The sequence below is a fragment of the Phocoena phocoena genome, chromosome 18 (genome assembly GCF_963924675.1).
Source record: "Phocoena phocoena chromosome 18, mPhoPho1.1, whole genome shotgun sequence".
Taxonomy (NCBI): Eukaryota; Metazoa; Chordata; class Mammalia; order Artiodactyla; family Phocoenidae; genus Phocoena; species Phocoena phocoena.
In genome coordinates, this window is record NC_089236.1 from 4,713,340 (window position 1) to 4,728,599 (window position 15,260).

At 39.8% G+C, this 15,260-nt stretch overlaps 1 protein-coding gene across 1 annotated transcript in view; it reads right to left on the reverse strand.

The window, feature by feature from the left end:
- USP12 (ubiquitin specific peptidase 12) overlaps window positions 1–15,260 on the reverse strand; it is a 77,447-nt gene that overhangs the window by 22,737 nt on the left and 39,450 nt on the right. Inside the window, exon 3 of the mRNA XM_065896029.1 lies at window positions 7,113–7,326. Within this exon, the coding sequence (XP_065752101.1) occupies window positions 7,113–7,326 (214 nt within the window). The remainder of the gene's footprint in view (window positions 1–7,112; window positions 7,327–15,260) is intronic.

Consider the following 15,260-nt stretch of genomic DNA (forward strand, 5'->3'; position numbering starts at 1 on the left):
GGGAAAGGAAATAGTCACCCAAGTCCTGGAAGCACAGAGAGTCCCATAAAGGATAAACACTAGGAAAAACACACCAAGACACATACTAATCAAAATAACAAAAAATAAATTCAAAGAAAAAATATTAAAAGCAGCAAGGGAAAAACAAAAAATAACATGCAAAGGAATCCCCATAAGGTTATCAGCTGATTTTTCAGCAGAAATTCTACAGGCCAGAAGGGAGTGGCAGGATATACTTAAAGCGAGGAAAGAGAAAAACCTACAACCAAGATTGCTCTACCCAGCAAGGATCTCATTCAGATTCAACAGAGAAATCAAAAGCTTTTCAGACAAGCAAAAGCTAACAGAATTCAGCACCACCAAACCAGCTTCACAACAAATGCTAAAGAAACTTCTTCAGGCAGGAAACACAAGAGAAGAAAAAGACCCACAAAAACAAACCCAAAACAATTAAGAAAATGGTAATAGGAACATACATATCAATAATAACCTTGAATGTAAGTGCCCCAACCAAAAGACACAGGCTGACTGAATGGATACAAAAACAAGACCCATATATATGCTGTCTACAAGAGACCTACTTCAGACCTACGGACACACACAGACTGCAAGTGAAGGGATGGAAAAAGATATTCCATGCACATGGAAATCAAAAGAAAGCTGGAGTAACAATACTCGTATCAGATAAAATAGACTTTAAAATAAAGACTGTTACAAGAGATAAGGAGGGACACTACATAATGATCAAAGGATCAATCCAAGAAGAAGATATAACAATTGTAAATGTTTATGCACCCAACATAGGAGGACCTCAATACATAAGGCAAATGCTAACAACCATGAAAGGAGAAATCGACAGTAACACAATAACAGCAGGGTCCTTTAACACGCCACTTGCACCAGTAGACAGATCATCCAACAGAAAATAAATAAGGAAATACAAGCTTTAAATGACACAACAGACCAGACAGATTTAATTGATATTTATAGAACATTCCACCCAAAAGTGGTAGAATACACTTTCTTTTCAAGTGCACATGGAACATTCTCCAGGATAGATCACATCTTGGGTCACAAATCAAGCCTCAGAAAATTTAAGAAAGTTGAAATCTTATCAAGCATCTTTTCTGACCACAATGCTATGAGACTGGAAATCAATTACAGGGAAAAAAAGTGTAAGAAACACAAATACACAGAAGCTAAACAGTGCGCTACTAAATAACCAGGAGATCACTGAAGAAATCAAAGAAGAAATTAAAAAATACATAGAAACAAATGACAATGAAAACACGACGACCCAAAACCTATGGGATGCAGCAAAAGCAGTTCTAAGAGGAAAGTTTATAACAATTCAATCTCACCTCAAGAAACAAGAAAAATCTCAAGTAAACAATCTAACCCTACAGACTTAAAACAACTAGAGAAAGAACAAAGAAAACCCAAAGTCAGTAGAAGGAAAGAAATCATAAAAATCAGAGCAGAAATAAATGAAATAGCAATGAAGAAAACAACAGTAAACATCAATAAAACTAAAAGCTGGTTCTTTGAGAAGATAAACAAAACTGATAAACCCTAGCCAGACTCATCAAGAAAAAAACGGGAGAGAACACAAATCAATAAAATTAGAAATGAAAAAGGAGAAATCACAACTGACACTGCAGGAATACAAAGGATTATAAGAGACTACTACAAACAACTATATGCCAATAAAATGGACAATCACAAAGAAATGGACAAATTCTTGGAAAGGTACAATTTTCCAAGACTGAACCAGGAAGAATTAGAAAATATAAACAGACATATCAGAAGTAATGGAATTGAAACTGTAATTAAAAATCTTCCAACAAAGAAAAGTCCAGGACCAGATGGCTTCACAGGTGAAATCTATCAAACATTTAGAGAAGAGCTAACACCCATCCTTCTCAAACTCTTCCAAAAAATTACAGAGGAAGGAACACTCCCAAATTCATTCTATGAAACCACCATCACCCTGCTACCAAAACCAGAAACAGGTATAACAAAAAAAGAAAATTAAAGACCAATATCACTGATGAACATAGATGCAAAAATCCTGAACAAAATACTAGCAAACAGAATCCAACAACACATTAAAAGGATCATACACCATGTTCAAGTGGGATTCATCCCAGGGGTGCAAGGATTCTCCAATATATGCAAATCAATCAATGGGATACACATTAGCAAATTAAGGAATAAACATCACATGATCATCTCAGTAGATGCAGAAAAAGCTTTTGACAAAACTTAATACCGATCTATGATAACAACTCTCCAGAAAATGGGCATAGAGGGAACCTACCTCAACATAATAAAGGCCATATATGACAAACCCACAGCCAACATCGTTCTCAATGGTGAAAAACTGAAAGCATTTCCACTAAGATCAGGAGAAGACAAGGATATCCACTCTCACCACTCTTACCCAACATAGTTTTGGAAGTCCTAGCCGCAGCAATCAGAGAAGAAAAAGAAATAAAAGGAATACAAATTGGAAAAGAAGAAGTAAAACTGTCACTGTTTGCAGATGACATGATACTATACATAGAAAATCCTAAAGATGTCACCAGAAAACTACTAGAACTGATCAATGAATTTGGTAAGGTTGCAGGATACAAAAGTAATGCACAGAAATCTCTGGCATTCCTATACACAATGATGAAAAATCTGAAAGTGAAATCAAGAAAACACTCCCATTTACCACTGCAACAAAAAGAATAAAATATCTAGGAATAAACCTACCTAAGGAGACAAAAGACCTGTATGCAGTGAAGTATAAGACACTGATGAAAGAAATTAAAGATGATACAAAGAGATGGAGAGATATACCATGTCCTTGGATTGGAAGAATCAATATTGTGAAAATGACTCTACTACACATAGCAATCTAAAGATTCAATGCAATCCCTATCAAACTACCAATGGCATTCTTCACAGAATTAGAACAAAAAATTTTACAATTCGTATGGAAACACAAAAGACCCCAAACAGCCAAAGCAATCTTGAGAAAGAAAAACGGAGTTGGAGGAATCAGGCTCCCCAACTTCAAACTATACCACAAAGCTACAGTAATCAAGACAGTATGGTACTGGCACAAAAACAAATGTAGATCAACAGTAAAGGATAGAATGCCCAGAGATAAACCCACACACATATGGGCACCTAATTTATGACAAAGGAGGCAAGAACATACAATGGAGAAAAGGCAGCCTCTTCAGTAAGTGGTGCTGGGAAAACTGGACAGCTACATGTAAAAGAATGAAATTAGAACACTCCCTAACACCATACACAAAAATAAACTCCAAATGGATTAAAGACCTAAATGTAAGACCAGACACTATAAAACTCTTAGAGGAAAACATAGGAAAAACACTGTTTGACATAAACCACAGCAATATCTTTTTTGACCCACCTCCTACAGTAAAGGAAATAAAAACAAAAATAAACACATGGGACTTAATTAAATTTAAAAGCTTTTTCACAGCAAAGGAAACCATAAACAAGACAAAAAGACAACCCTCAGGATAGGAGAATATATTTGCAAATGAAACAACAAAGGATTAATTTCCAAAATATATGAACAGCTCATGGAGCTCAATATCAAAAAAACAAACAATTCAATTAAAAAATTGGCAGAAGACCTAAATAGACATTTCACCAAATAATACACACAGATGGCCAAGAGGCACATGAAAAAATGCTCAACATCACAATTATTAGGAAAATGCAAATCAAAACTACAATGAGGGGCTTCCCTGGTGGCGCAGTGGTTGAGAGTCCGCCTGCCGATGCAGGGGACACGGGTTCGTGCCCCGGTCCGGGAAGATCCCACATGCCGCAGAGCGGCTGGGCGTGTGAGCCATGGCCGCTGAGCCTGCACATCCGGAGCCTGTGCTCCACAACGGGAGAGGCCACAACAGTGAGAGGCCCACGTACCGCAAAAAAAAAAAAAAAGAAAAGAAAAGAGTGTATAATTAATAAACTAATATGAAGGAAAAAGAACACTCCAACAATGAAAGTTAGTGGAGATGTTGAAATAGGTAATACACTTTCCAGAGATTTAAAACAAACCAGTCAATATAATCTCACTAGAGTTATGCAATGGATACCTTATTAAGTCTTCTTTGATTTGCATGCTCTCCTCTACATTAATTAGCGGGAAAAAAGTCAAAAGCCAAGAATCAAAACATATTTACAAAAGCCAGCAACATCAAGTAATAAACATGGTTGTCTATTAAATATTATTTCTGAGGTATAGAAAAATGAAACAAAGCTAATGAAAAGATGGGTTTGGAATATTCATTCTGGAATCAATTTCATTCAACAAAGTAATTAAGAAGTCTATTGTGTATCAACTGACTCTGCCTAAACACACAAAAAAATTCAAAAAAATTGAACTCCTAAAAAATAACAAATACCGGAAAGATACCCCAGCTTGGATAAGCAAACATATAAAGCTGCAGGTACTGAACCACACAGAACTTTCAAAACACAGAAACGTGAACTCTGCGTTCAGCAGGAGAGTTGATCTAAATTTAAAAATCATTGTTCAGGTAAAGATAATGTTATGGACTGCATGCACCTGCCCCTCTCCAAATTCGTATGATGGGACCCTAATCGCCAGTATGATGCTATCTCGCGATGGGACCCTTGGGATCTCATTTAGGTCTTAAGGGCTGAGGATAGCGCTCTTATAAGAGACTCGAGAGAGCCTGCTTCTCCCTCTCTCTTCGCCGTAAGGGGCCACAGCGAGAAGGTGGCTGTCTGCAAACCAGGAAGACAGCCCTCACCCGTCAGTGAATCTGCCGGCATCCTAACCCTGGACTGCCTGGCCTCCACACTGTGAGAAATAAATGTTTACTCTTTAACCCACCCAGTCTATGGTAATTTTGTTACAGCAGCCCAAACTAAGACAGAATACATGTGATATTTTATTCAACAATAAGGTCAAGGAAAATGTACTATTACATGAAAAGGAAAATAATATGCATTCTGTATAAGTTTATGTTTCCGATGTTGAACATTTCTAAAATACTAACAAAATCACTGAGAAAGGATGGCATGTTCAATTATCATGTACAGCTGACCCTTGAACAAAGCAGGGGTTAGGAGAGGTGACCCTCTGCACAGCTGAAAATCCACATATAACTCACAGTCGGCCCCCTGTATACGTGGTTCCTCTGTACCTGGCCCGCACCTGTGGATTCAAGCCACTGCAGATGCTGCAGTGCCGCAGCATTTACTATTGAAAAAAATCCTCATATAAGTGAAGCCGCGCAGTTCAAACCCATGTTGCTCACGGGTTAACAGTACATGAGTTTTCCACCAGGACAAAATTTTCCAAGTTTACTACCAACACAGACAAAAAGACTCTCTGAGAAGACTTGAATCACTCAGTTCACATTCTAACAGAGTTGTACTTGGCTTTCTTACCAACAGAAGATACTATACATATCTGCAATTCAAGAAAGTAAGTAGGTTTAGCTTTAGTCAGGGGAACACAAAAAAGATGTGTTTTTGTGAGCAATTAATCAACTGATCTATATTTGTATATGGAGAAAATGAACAAAATCTTTAACATAGGTATCAGATTCAAGAGCAGTAACCTAGGGCTTCCCTGGTGGCGCAGTGGTTGAGAGTCCGCCTGTGAATGCAGGGGACGCGGGTTCGTGCCCCGGTCTGGGAAGATCCCACGTGCCGCGGAGCGGCTGGGCCCGTGAGCCATGGCCGCTGAGCCTGCGCGTCTGGAGCCTGTGCTCCGTGGCGGGGGAGGCTGCGACAGTGACCCGCCGCGACAGTGAGAGGCCCGCGTACCGCAAAAAAAAAAAAAAAAAAAAAGAGTAGTAACCTAGAGCCATATTATTTCAGCACCTTCATATGTTTTAGGGAACGAGATATGACCTATGCTCATCTCAATTCATGTGATAATGAACAGGCCTCTCCACTGATGTGTTTAAAAACCAACACTAAAGACTTCTCAAGCCATATTTCTGTGCGCATCATTATATTTAATAGATAAGAAATCTAACGAAAAATACTACTCAGTTTTATTTCTACAATGATTGAAATGCCTACATCCAAACAAACGAACAAACAAGCAGAATTCTACATGTTTCTTGAGTCCATCTGAACCTTCTGAGGTAGCACACCACACTGGACAGAACACTGGGCTCGGATGTCAGGAAGAAGTGTGGGGCTCGACAGGTGACCTTAACGTCTCTGAAAGCCAGTGACATCACGTAAAGTGAGGAAGTAATGTCTAACTTATGCACTTGCTATGAAAATCAAATGAAAAATATTTTAAGAGAGAAAAGAGAAGTGGGATGCAATCAGTAACTATTTTTAAAAGTGGGGTGGGGACAGGAGGTAAAGTTAAAACTACCTACCCTAAGCCAGAAAGTTTACTTTATTGTGTTAGGTCTTTCCTTTCCCTGGGGTGTGACTCCTGGCAGGTCTCTTAGCTTCTGTTTTTTTCATGGCTAAAATGGGGGAAATAACATGCTCTCTCATCAGGTTATCGTAAGGATCAAATGAGTTAACATACACGAAAGCATTATGAGAACAACAAATGAACAATAAGTGAGAGAAAAAATCCCCAAACCCCCACAACTTTTCTTGACAGAAAAGCCAAGCAGGCAAAAAAGAGAAATTATGATTTCTCACTTCCTGGCACACAGAATTTGATCTTTGTACAACATACTTCAAGCAGCAATCACACCTCACAGTAATCACTGTGTGACCGTCTCCTCACTAAACTGGCACTGCATGAGAGACAGGAACATCACCGTTGGCTTTTCAGCAGCTAACGCATCATCAGCTGATGCTTGTTGCACCTGATCTTCCTGTTATACAAGCAATACATTAAGAAGTAGAAGAGGGCTTCACCGGTGGCGCAGTGGCTGAGAGTCCGCCTGCCGATACAGGCGACACAGGTTCGTGCCCCGGTCCGGGAGGATCCCACGTGCCGCGGAACGGCTGGGCCCGTGAGCCATGGCCGCTGAGCCTGCGCATCCGGAGCCTGCGCTCCGCCACGGGAGAGGCCACAGCAGTGAGAGGCCCGCGTACCGCAAAAAAAAAAGAAGTAGGAGAATTACCATTTTCTTTCCGTAATCTTGTTATGAACTTCTTAGGAGGTATGACTCCAACCTTTTTCTTCTGGGTAGCGATGCTGTGGAAGAGGTCTGCTAAGCACGTAAGAAGACTCTCCTTCTTCCTAGGTTGACTCTTGTACGCGAGAACTTTTTCCCGAAATGGACGACAAAAATAAAGTGCTTGAAGAACTGAATTGCAGTAGCAAGTATTCCCAAACTAGAATAGAAAAAAACATTTTTGTTAAATTTGAGGCAACACAGTTTTCAGAGAAAGAATGTCTATGTCTAAAGCTGAGAGAAGAGAAAGACAAGATAGGGAATTGATGATCCTCATAACTTAAAAGGTATCTGAGAGTACAAATAATTGTCCTGATTGCAAATTACCCATTCTAACATTAAATGGATGCTCTTGGCATCAGTTTCAGGTTAAAACGGAAGAAAAATACATGCAATAAATTTGGCCTTTATTAAAACTGAGTTAAAGAACTACAGAGTTTAAATAGTGAGATTAGTTAAGGTTTAGGCTTCTGGCGAATTCCTTTTCCAATTCCCATTGTTATGATAGTATTGGCTGTATAAAAGCATTTTCTATACTGTACGTGTAAAAATGTAACTCTCAAAAATTCTTTAAAAAAAATATAAGAGTGAGGTTTACTATCAGGTTCTTCAGTGCCATCCAAAAAATAAGGAAAAACAAGACACTCTGAAATATTAGATGAAAAAGTCATCAACGTGACAGCCTAACAACCACTGAAATGCCGAAATGCCAGGTCACATTATTCTCCATCCGTCAGAAGGACGTGGACTCGGCTCCAGAGTTGAACCCTGAACTGCAGCCCCACCTCTCACTGGCCACGTGGCCTGGAGCAGGTGACTGATCACTCAGCCTCAGTTTCCTTCTCTTTAGTAACAGGGGAGAAAGTCATCCTACTTTACAGAGAAAATAACACAGGGTTTAATAAATATTTTTCGTCTTCTTTTTTCCTTCCCATTAATAGACACTGACTCCCAAAGCTGGCTAATAAAACCCCTAGAAGTCCATCACTGAGGAGCTGGGGAGTTAAACAAGGGACGAGGACAGTTCTCAGAGAACTGCCACGGGGCGGGGTCAGGCATACAGAAACAGGCAAGTGGAGAAGAATGCTGAAGAACGGGCACTCTTCAATTATGTCCATAAATACATGCACATGTTTGCTTATATTTTAAAACTAGGAAGGATATATCAAAAGCTAATAAAAATGGTTATATAGAAAGGGAAAAGAGTAAGAGCAATGAAAGTGAGACTGCTGTACACATACACGGTTATAAAAAGTTTACCTTGTAACCATATTTTTAAAAACTAAATTAAAATGAAAAAGACAGAATAAATTCCTAAAATTGAAAATAAATAGAAACAAATCAGACCTAAACGTGTACCAAGTTGGTGGTAGAACTACGTAAAGAAAAGAGCGAGGGCTTCCCTGGTGGTGCAGTGGTTAAAAATCCGCCTGCCAATGCAGGGGACACGGGTTCGAGCCCTGGTCCGGGAAGATCCCACACGTTGCAGAGCAACTAAGCCTGTGTGCCACAACTAGAGCCCACGAGCCACAACTACTGAAGCCCATGCGCTTAGAGCCCGTGCTCCGCAACAAGAGAAGCCACCGCAATGAGAAGCCGGCACCACAAGGAAGAGTAGCCCCCACTCGCCACAACCAGAGAAAGCCCGTGCACAGCAAAAAAACCCCAACACAACTAAATAAATTTTAAAATAAATAAATAAATAAAGCTTTAAAAAAAAAAGAAAAGAATGACTTCAAATAACTTTAAAACAGGATTTTTACTATCCATGCCTACTGAACTACAGTCTAAGAACAAAAAGAACAAAGAAGTCTTAAAACAGCATTCAGTACTCACACTGTTAGAATTAACCCATTGATATTGCTATTTTGAAACCACTAAAGATATACTGTAAGACAAAGCAAGGAAGGAATTATGTTAATTCCCCTAGGAATCAAAAAAAATGTTTTTTAAATTTATTTTTGGCTGTGTTAGGTCTTCGTTGCTGCGCGCAGGCTTTCTTCAGTTGTGGCGAGCAGGGGCTACTCTTCGTTGGGGTGCGTGGGCTTCTCACTGTGGTGGCTTCTCTTGTTGCGGAGCACGGGCTCTAGGCGCGTGGGCTTCAGCAGTTGTGGTGCACGGGCTCAGTAGTTGTGGCTCGTGGGCTCAGTAGTTGTGGCATGCGGGCTCTAGAGTGCAGGCTCAGTAGTTGTGGTGCATGGGCTTAGTTGCTCTGCAGCGCGTGGGCTCTTCCTGGACCAGGGCTCAAACCCACGTCTCCTGCATTGGCAGGCAGATTCGTAACCACTGTGCCATCAGGGAAGCCCATAATCAAATTTTTTAACGTAAAGGAAAAAAGATACAATAGTAAAAATCAGAAGAGTAAAAGCCCTTTAAAGTTAAACTGGAATTAGAAATAGCAGTATAAACTCATGCCTCTTTGTAAACCTTAAAGTGTGTGTGTGTGCTTGTGTTCTCAGGTTCTGTCCACTGAAAAGGCCTCCACATCAGTAAATTTCCCCTGCATCCAGATTGTGGCCTCTAAAAACCCTTTTCCCACAAAAAGGAACTAGGACGACTTACTGATATGGCTATACAACGTAATGGACAGGAAATGTACAATGTACAAGATTAGCCTGGAATATCTTTTTGTGTGGCTTGAAGAGCCAACTTTCATCAAAAAGAATTACTGCAATGGATTAAAAAGCACATCAACTACACAAATATCTATGTGATTTATTAGTCTCCAGTGGAAGCTGTAAACAAGAATATAAAAAAGGAAAGCATCAAAGTTTTACCCCACCTTTCTCATAAAAACCGTATTTCAGGGGGCATTAAAGTTATTGTTTAGAGAATAATTCTGGCTAATAAATCCAGAAGAAATCATTGTAAATAATGGATTGGGTGATAATTATCCCTGGATACCTAAAACATTTGGTTAAAGGTTGGGGGGGGACTTTAAAATGGGGGGCTCAGACCTGAACGCCCAATGCACTCCAGCATCATTCAAAATGAACAGCCAAAACTTTACATCCCGTGATGTGGTGCACCGAGAAATATGTAGCAATTCCTATAAAGTATTCTTGCCTTAGAAAACAAAATAAAATCCCTAAACTTTAACCAAGTGTCTAGATTGAACTACCAATTTACAAGATACTCAGGGAACAGAGGAAGAAGTTAAATACCCCAAAAAAGGAACAGGACAGCGGACTCAGCGAAGATTTACAACTTCTATGTTCACACTGCTAGTCGGAGCCAAGAACTGATTTCGTAAAGACAGATGTGTTTACAGGCTTTCCAGAGAAATGCTAAAAGTATATGACAATGATGCATAGATATCGTGGATCGTGAATACAACCATGGATATCCTTCAATGAAGCCTCTCCAGGGGCTAAGTACGCCTGCAGTAGAATCTCCAATACTACTAAGATTATCGTACCAATCAATCAGTATTAATTAGTCTGAAAAATACTAGGAATTGTACAAGAGTCTAATGACTCCAATGGCCAACAAACTATGGCTTTGTAAACTGAACAGAAGATACAATCCCCGTAATTTGGACATTTTATTAAAGAATAAACAACAGGGAACTCTAACAACTTCCACAGAGCGGGCAGATAAACAAAAGACAGCAGCTCACAGTATATTAGAAACATTTATGATGATGAAGCTTGACCCACTAATAAAAAAGCAAGTAAAATAAGCTAAGGAACTGGCATGTGGAGAATTGCTGAAGTCCACCTCCTGCTAAGCTTCTGACTACAAGCAATAGGTAACATTACAACCAACCTTGGAGGCTTTCTACTATGGTCTTCTTTACTTACCTTCATCAACCCCATTAAAGAAAAAGTAAAGGTTGAAACTACTACTATTTCTCCAGAATAAACTAACTTTCAATCTTATTCGTAACTTTGAAGCTTTTCCTTCAATTTCCCTGATTTTTAGTAGTGACTTTCACTGAAGTTTCTGAAACCTAAAAACAGATCCTTCAAGTATATAGCTTACATGCAAAAGACGGTCTGGGATGATTTCCTCTGCACTCTTGCTTCTGACTAGGACTGAAACCCACCCTGTGCTTTTTCAGCTGGTTCTGAAGATCAAAGGCATGACCAGGTTTAAAATCAGGGGAAACAAATATTAAAGGTCTCATCACTGACTTCTCAATTGTTTATTGAACACAGTGACCTATCCCTGCTTTCTCTGAGTCTTGGGGAAAAAAAAAAAAAAAAAAAAAAAGATTTCTCATATCCCCATCAATAAGATCACTTTGAGCGCATATCCCTAATACATGCATATTTGTTTAGAAATAATATATGTACTACATTATGTACACTAAAAACATAACAAATGTGATTAAGATGAACATTTCAAATTATTATATTAATTTTTTATTTGCACTAAAAATTATTAAGTAAGAGCAATGAGACAGTATGCTTTTTTGTGAACTATGGGTTATAGATTTTAATAGAGCGATTTGACAGTTCAGTTATTTGGCTATGTAGTTTTAAGGGATATCAAAGTTGAAAAAGGTATCTCCGTAAAGATACATACATAGGTCCAAGTGGAAAAGACTCTCTCCTTGACAGCCTTTACTCTCTAAACTATGGTATTAGATAGTCGATCCTATCTATCAAATTTGTTTGAATTCATTTAAGTAATTACCTGTCTTGATAGCAGCAAGGCCTGGCCACTGAGCACACGGGATCTGAAACCAAGCTATCTAGGTTCAAGTCTGGTTCTGCTACCCGACCCTAGGAAATTACCAAGCCACTCTCTCTTCATTGGTTTCCTCGTCTGTAAATGACATTTATAACAGCGCCCACCTCTGCAACCTTGTAAAGAATTAAATGAATGATCTGCGTGAAGAGCTCACCATGGTTCGGAATACCTCATCACTACGTGGTTATTTTTGAAACAACCTTTTTGAGCCATCTGTCCCTTCTGAAAAATTAGCTTAGCTGAAATAGATTAAATCCTGTAATCCCTAAGTCTACACTTGAATCATAATAGATTGCAACAGCACAAATGAATAAGAGGGGTGATACTGTTAGCCTTTGGTACTACGCAACTCGCAGTGACACAGGAACACTACACACATGGACAGAGTAGTATGGGTGCCAACGTCAACCAATTATTAAGAATTAGTAAAGCTTAACCTATATCTTTCCTTTTTAGATAAAAATAAACACTAGAAATGCTCATACTTTGGTCCCCAATGAATCATCTTACATATTTCATTTGGAAACTACTGGTTTTAATCACAATATGTCAACAGTATTACCTTTAAAAAATGTTTTTAAATGTTTAAGTGCCCCACGGTCCTCCATGCTGGCTGGCGATGGTGCCATCCTGTGAACACCCTCCCTTCTACGGGAAGGCCCTCCTCCCCCAACCACAATCTGTTTAGGTGGCCCTGTTTTACATAAGTCTAGAACCCACGTGTCCCTACCCACCCCCTCTCTGCAGCCAGGTGAACCTAATCCAGATTCTCATGGACATCTGTTCCTCCCCCCTCCCTTGCCCCCCTGCCCCAGGCTTCCTCACGGGAACCGACTTCTCTGTGCAAGCTCTGTACGACTGTCAGTCACAGGCTCTTTCGTAGACCCTGCAACAGGGTCGGGCACTGGATCCAATCTGGCCAGAGGCCTTGGGGCAGAGTTCTTTGGTCAGGTTTGATATGGACGGTCTGGGATCTCTGATGATATAAGATGGCCATCAGGTGGAGAGAAGCTAAAGGAAAAGGAAACCAATGCAAAAGAAAACAGAACCAAGAGACACAGGCCTAATCAACTTTACAACCTACAACCTACAAAACCTTCCATTTTTATTTCTCACTCTCCTCCATAATGGCCCCTGTTCCCTGGATTCAGAGTTCCAACTAGTGACTACTAGCAATTCAGGTTAAAAGACTTTTATAACGGTCTAGCCCCACAAACCTACTTGTGTTTGGGAACCTATTGTGTTAGAAAATTAAAATAAAATCATATAATGAAATGATTTTTAAAAGGCTATTAAAAATGGAGAGACTGGGCTTCACTGCTGGCGCCGTGGTTGGGAATCCGCCCGCCAATGCAGGGGACAAGGGTTCGATCCCTGGTCCGGGAAGATCCCACATGCCACAGAGCAGCTAAGCCCGTGCGCCACAACTACTGAGCCTGTGCTCTACTAGAGCCCGTGAGCCATAACTACTGAAGCCCACGCACCTGGAGCCCGTGCTCCGCCACAAGAGAACCCACTGCGGTGAGAGGCCCGGGCACCACAACGAAGAGCAGCCCCCGCTCGCCGCAACTAGAGAAAGCCCGCGTGCAGCAACGAAGACCCAGTGCAGCCAAAATAATAATGATAATAAAATTTTTAAAAAATGGAGAGACTGTACAGAAAGTAGGAAAGAGATACTACTAGTCTAAATCACTACTATCAACTTTACTAAAATAAGTACTCATTAGCTACAAGACAAAGGAAAAAGGCAATCTGGTTTATCAGATTAAACAATTTGTTTTCAAAGAATTTAGCTGACTATAAACAGCAGACACGTAAGGGGGGTATTTCACAGCAAAAGAAAAGCTTCCACAGGCTCCTCTCCCTCCTCAAGGTGGCTTCTGCACCCCGAGCCACACAAGTATTTCCCCTCTCCTAACATCCTGTACCATCAGAAATACTAACGTATTCACAAGAGTTAACCCAACAGGAAATCCCCACTCTATGTATTATGCAAATCACAGTAATGGCATCAGAGTTACCATTAAGAGTAAACGGCCATAAAAGCTATCATTTGTGAAAATATTCCCCCAAGATAAAAACATCTACAACTGAAAATAATGGAAAACAGACTGTTATTAACAAAGTGAAGAGTAACCACTCGGAATTTTCTGGTAGATTAATTAACTGTGGGGTTTTGGGGTTTTTTTTCCCCTTCTCTCCATAAAAAAAAGAAAAACAGTCTAATTTTCTAACTGCCCAAATACACACACTATTTCCCAAAAGCAAGTGCTATTGAGGGATTCTACCACTTACTGGTCGGTCGCAAAAAGGGATCCAATCAGGCAGATCTAATGGGAACCCTCTTCAGTATTAGCTTTTTGTAAGAGCAATTACAATGAACCTGCACACTTAAGAACAGACTGATGAAAAGAAAATATACATGTGCCTCATTTTAACAGAATCCAATCGCTAGGAAAGATTAACCACCAAGTGCCTTAAAGCAGCTACCTTCCATGTTGTTTATAACACTAACTACTTGGCAGACAGGCACAGGGACGGGAGGAAGATGTTAAAATGTTCATCTCTCAATTAACTAAGCCATCTCCCCGACCCCTCAAAGCTCCAACCTTAATTTTTAAGGGACTACTATAATAGTGTGATAGCTCTACAAAGAAAAAAGGGGGAAGGAAACGAGAGAGAAGGGTGATGACAATTTAAGAGCTGAAAACAGAGCTTATGGAAAACGGTTAAAGGTACGCAACACAGCTGCCAAGTAGCCTGAGGGCACAGATCAAAGAAGAAGTTCATCACTATCCTAGTTCTGCTGCATCTACTCGGACCACCAGGACCACCAATTTATTTCTGCGTATAATTCAAGGTGTTCCTCAATCTTTCACAGCTGGAGCCCTGGCTACCTTAGGGATCTCAATTCCTCATCATAATAACCAGGCACAGAGATCAGAAACTGTTCCCAGAAATTCCTGCTTTCCTTGGTTTTACTGAATCTCGGTTACTCAGCTTCAGGGAGAAATACAAATTCTACCTTTTGAATTTAGACTGATACACATGAAGTAGTAAAAATGATACCTTCTTAGAAACTTTTTTTGTCTGTTTTTTTACACACAATCAACACTGGTATTTGGATACTGGTATCCAATTAAAAACAACATATCAGCAGAAGAAAAAATAATATAGAGAGAGCTTTAAGACTCGTTTACTTGTTTTGAGGTTATCTGCAAAAAAGTCAGTTAGACACAAAATGGAGAGACTGGAATGTTTATGCTGGAGAAGGTAAAGGGAAAACAGCCTTCAATATAGAAAATACTACTACTCTAAGGAAAATGGGTTCTTCTGGGACACTAAAAACGGGCACAACTTTTCTACAATTTAAGACACAAATTAGCTTTGGAAGCT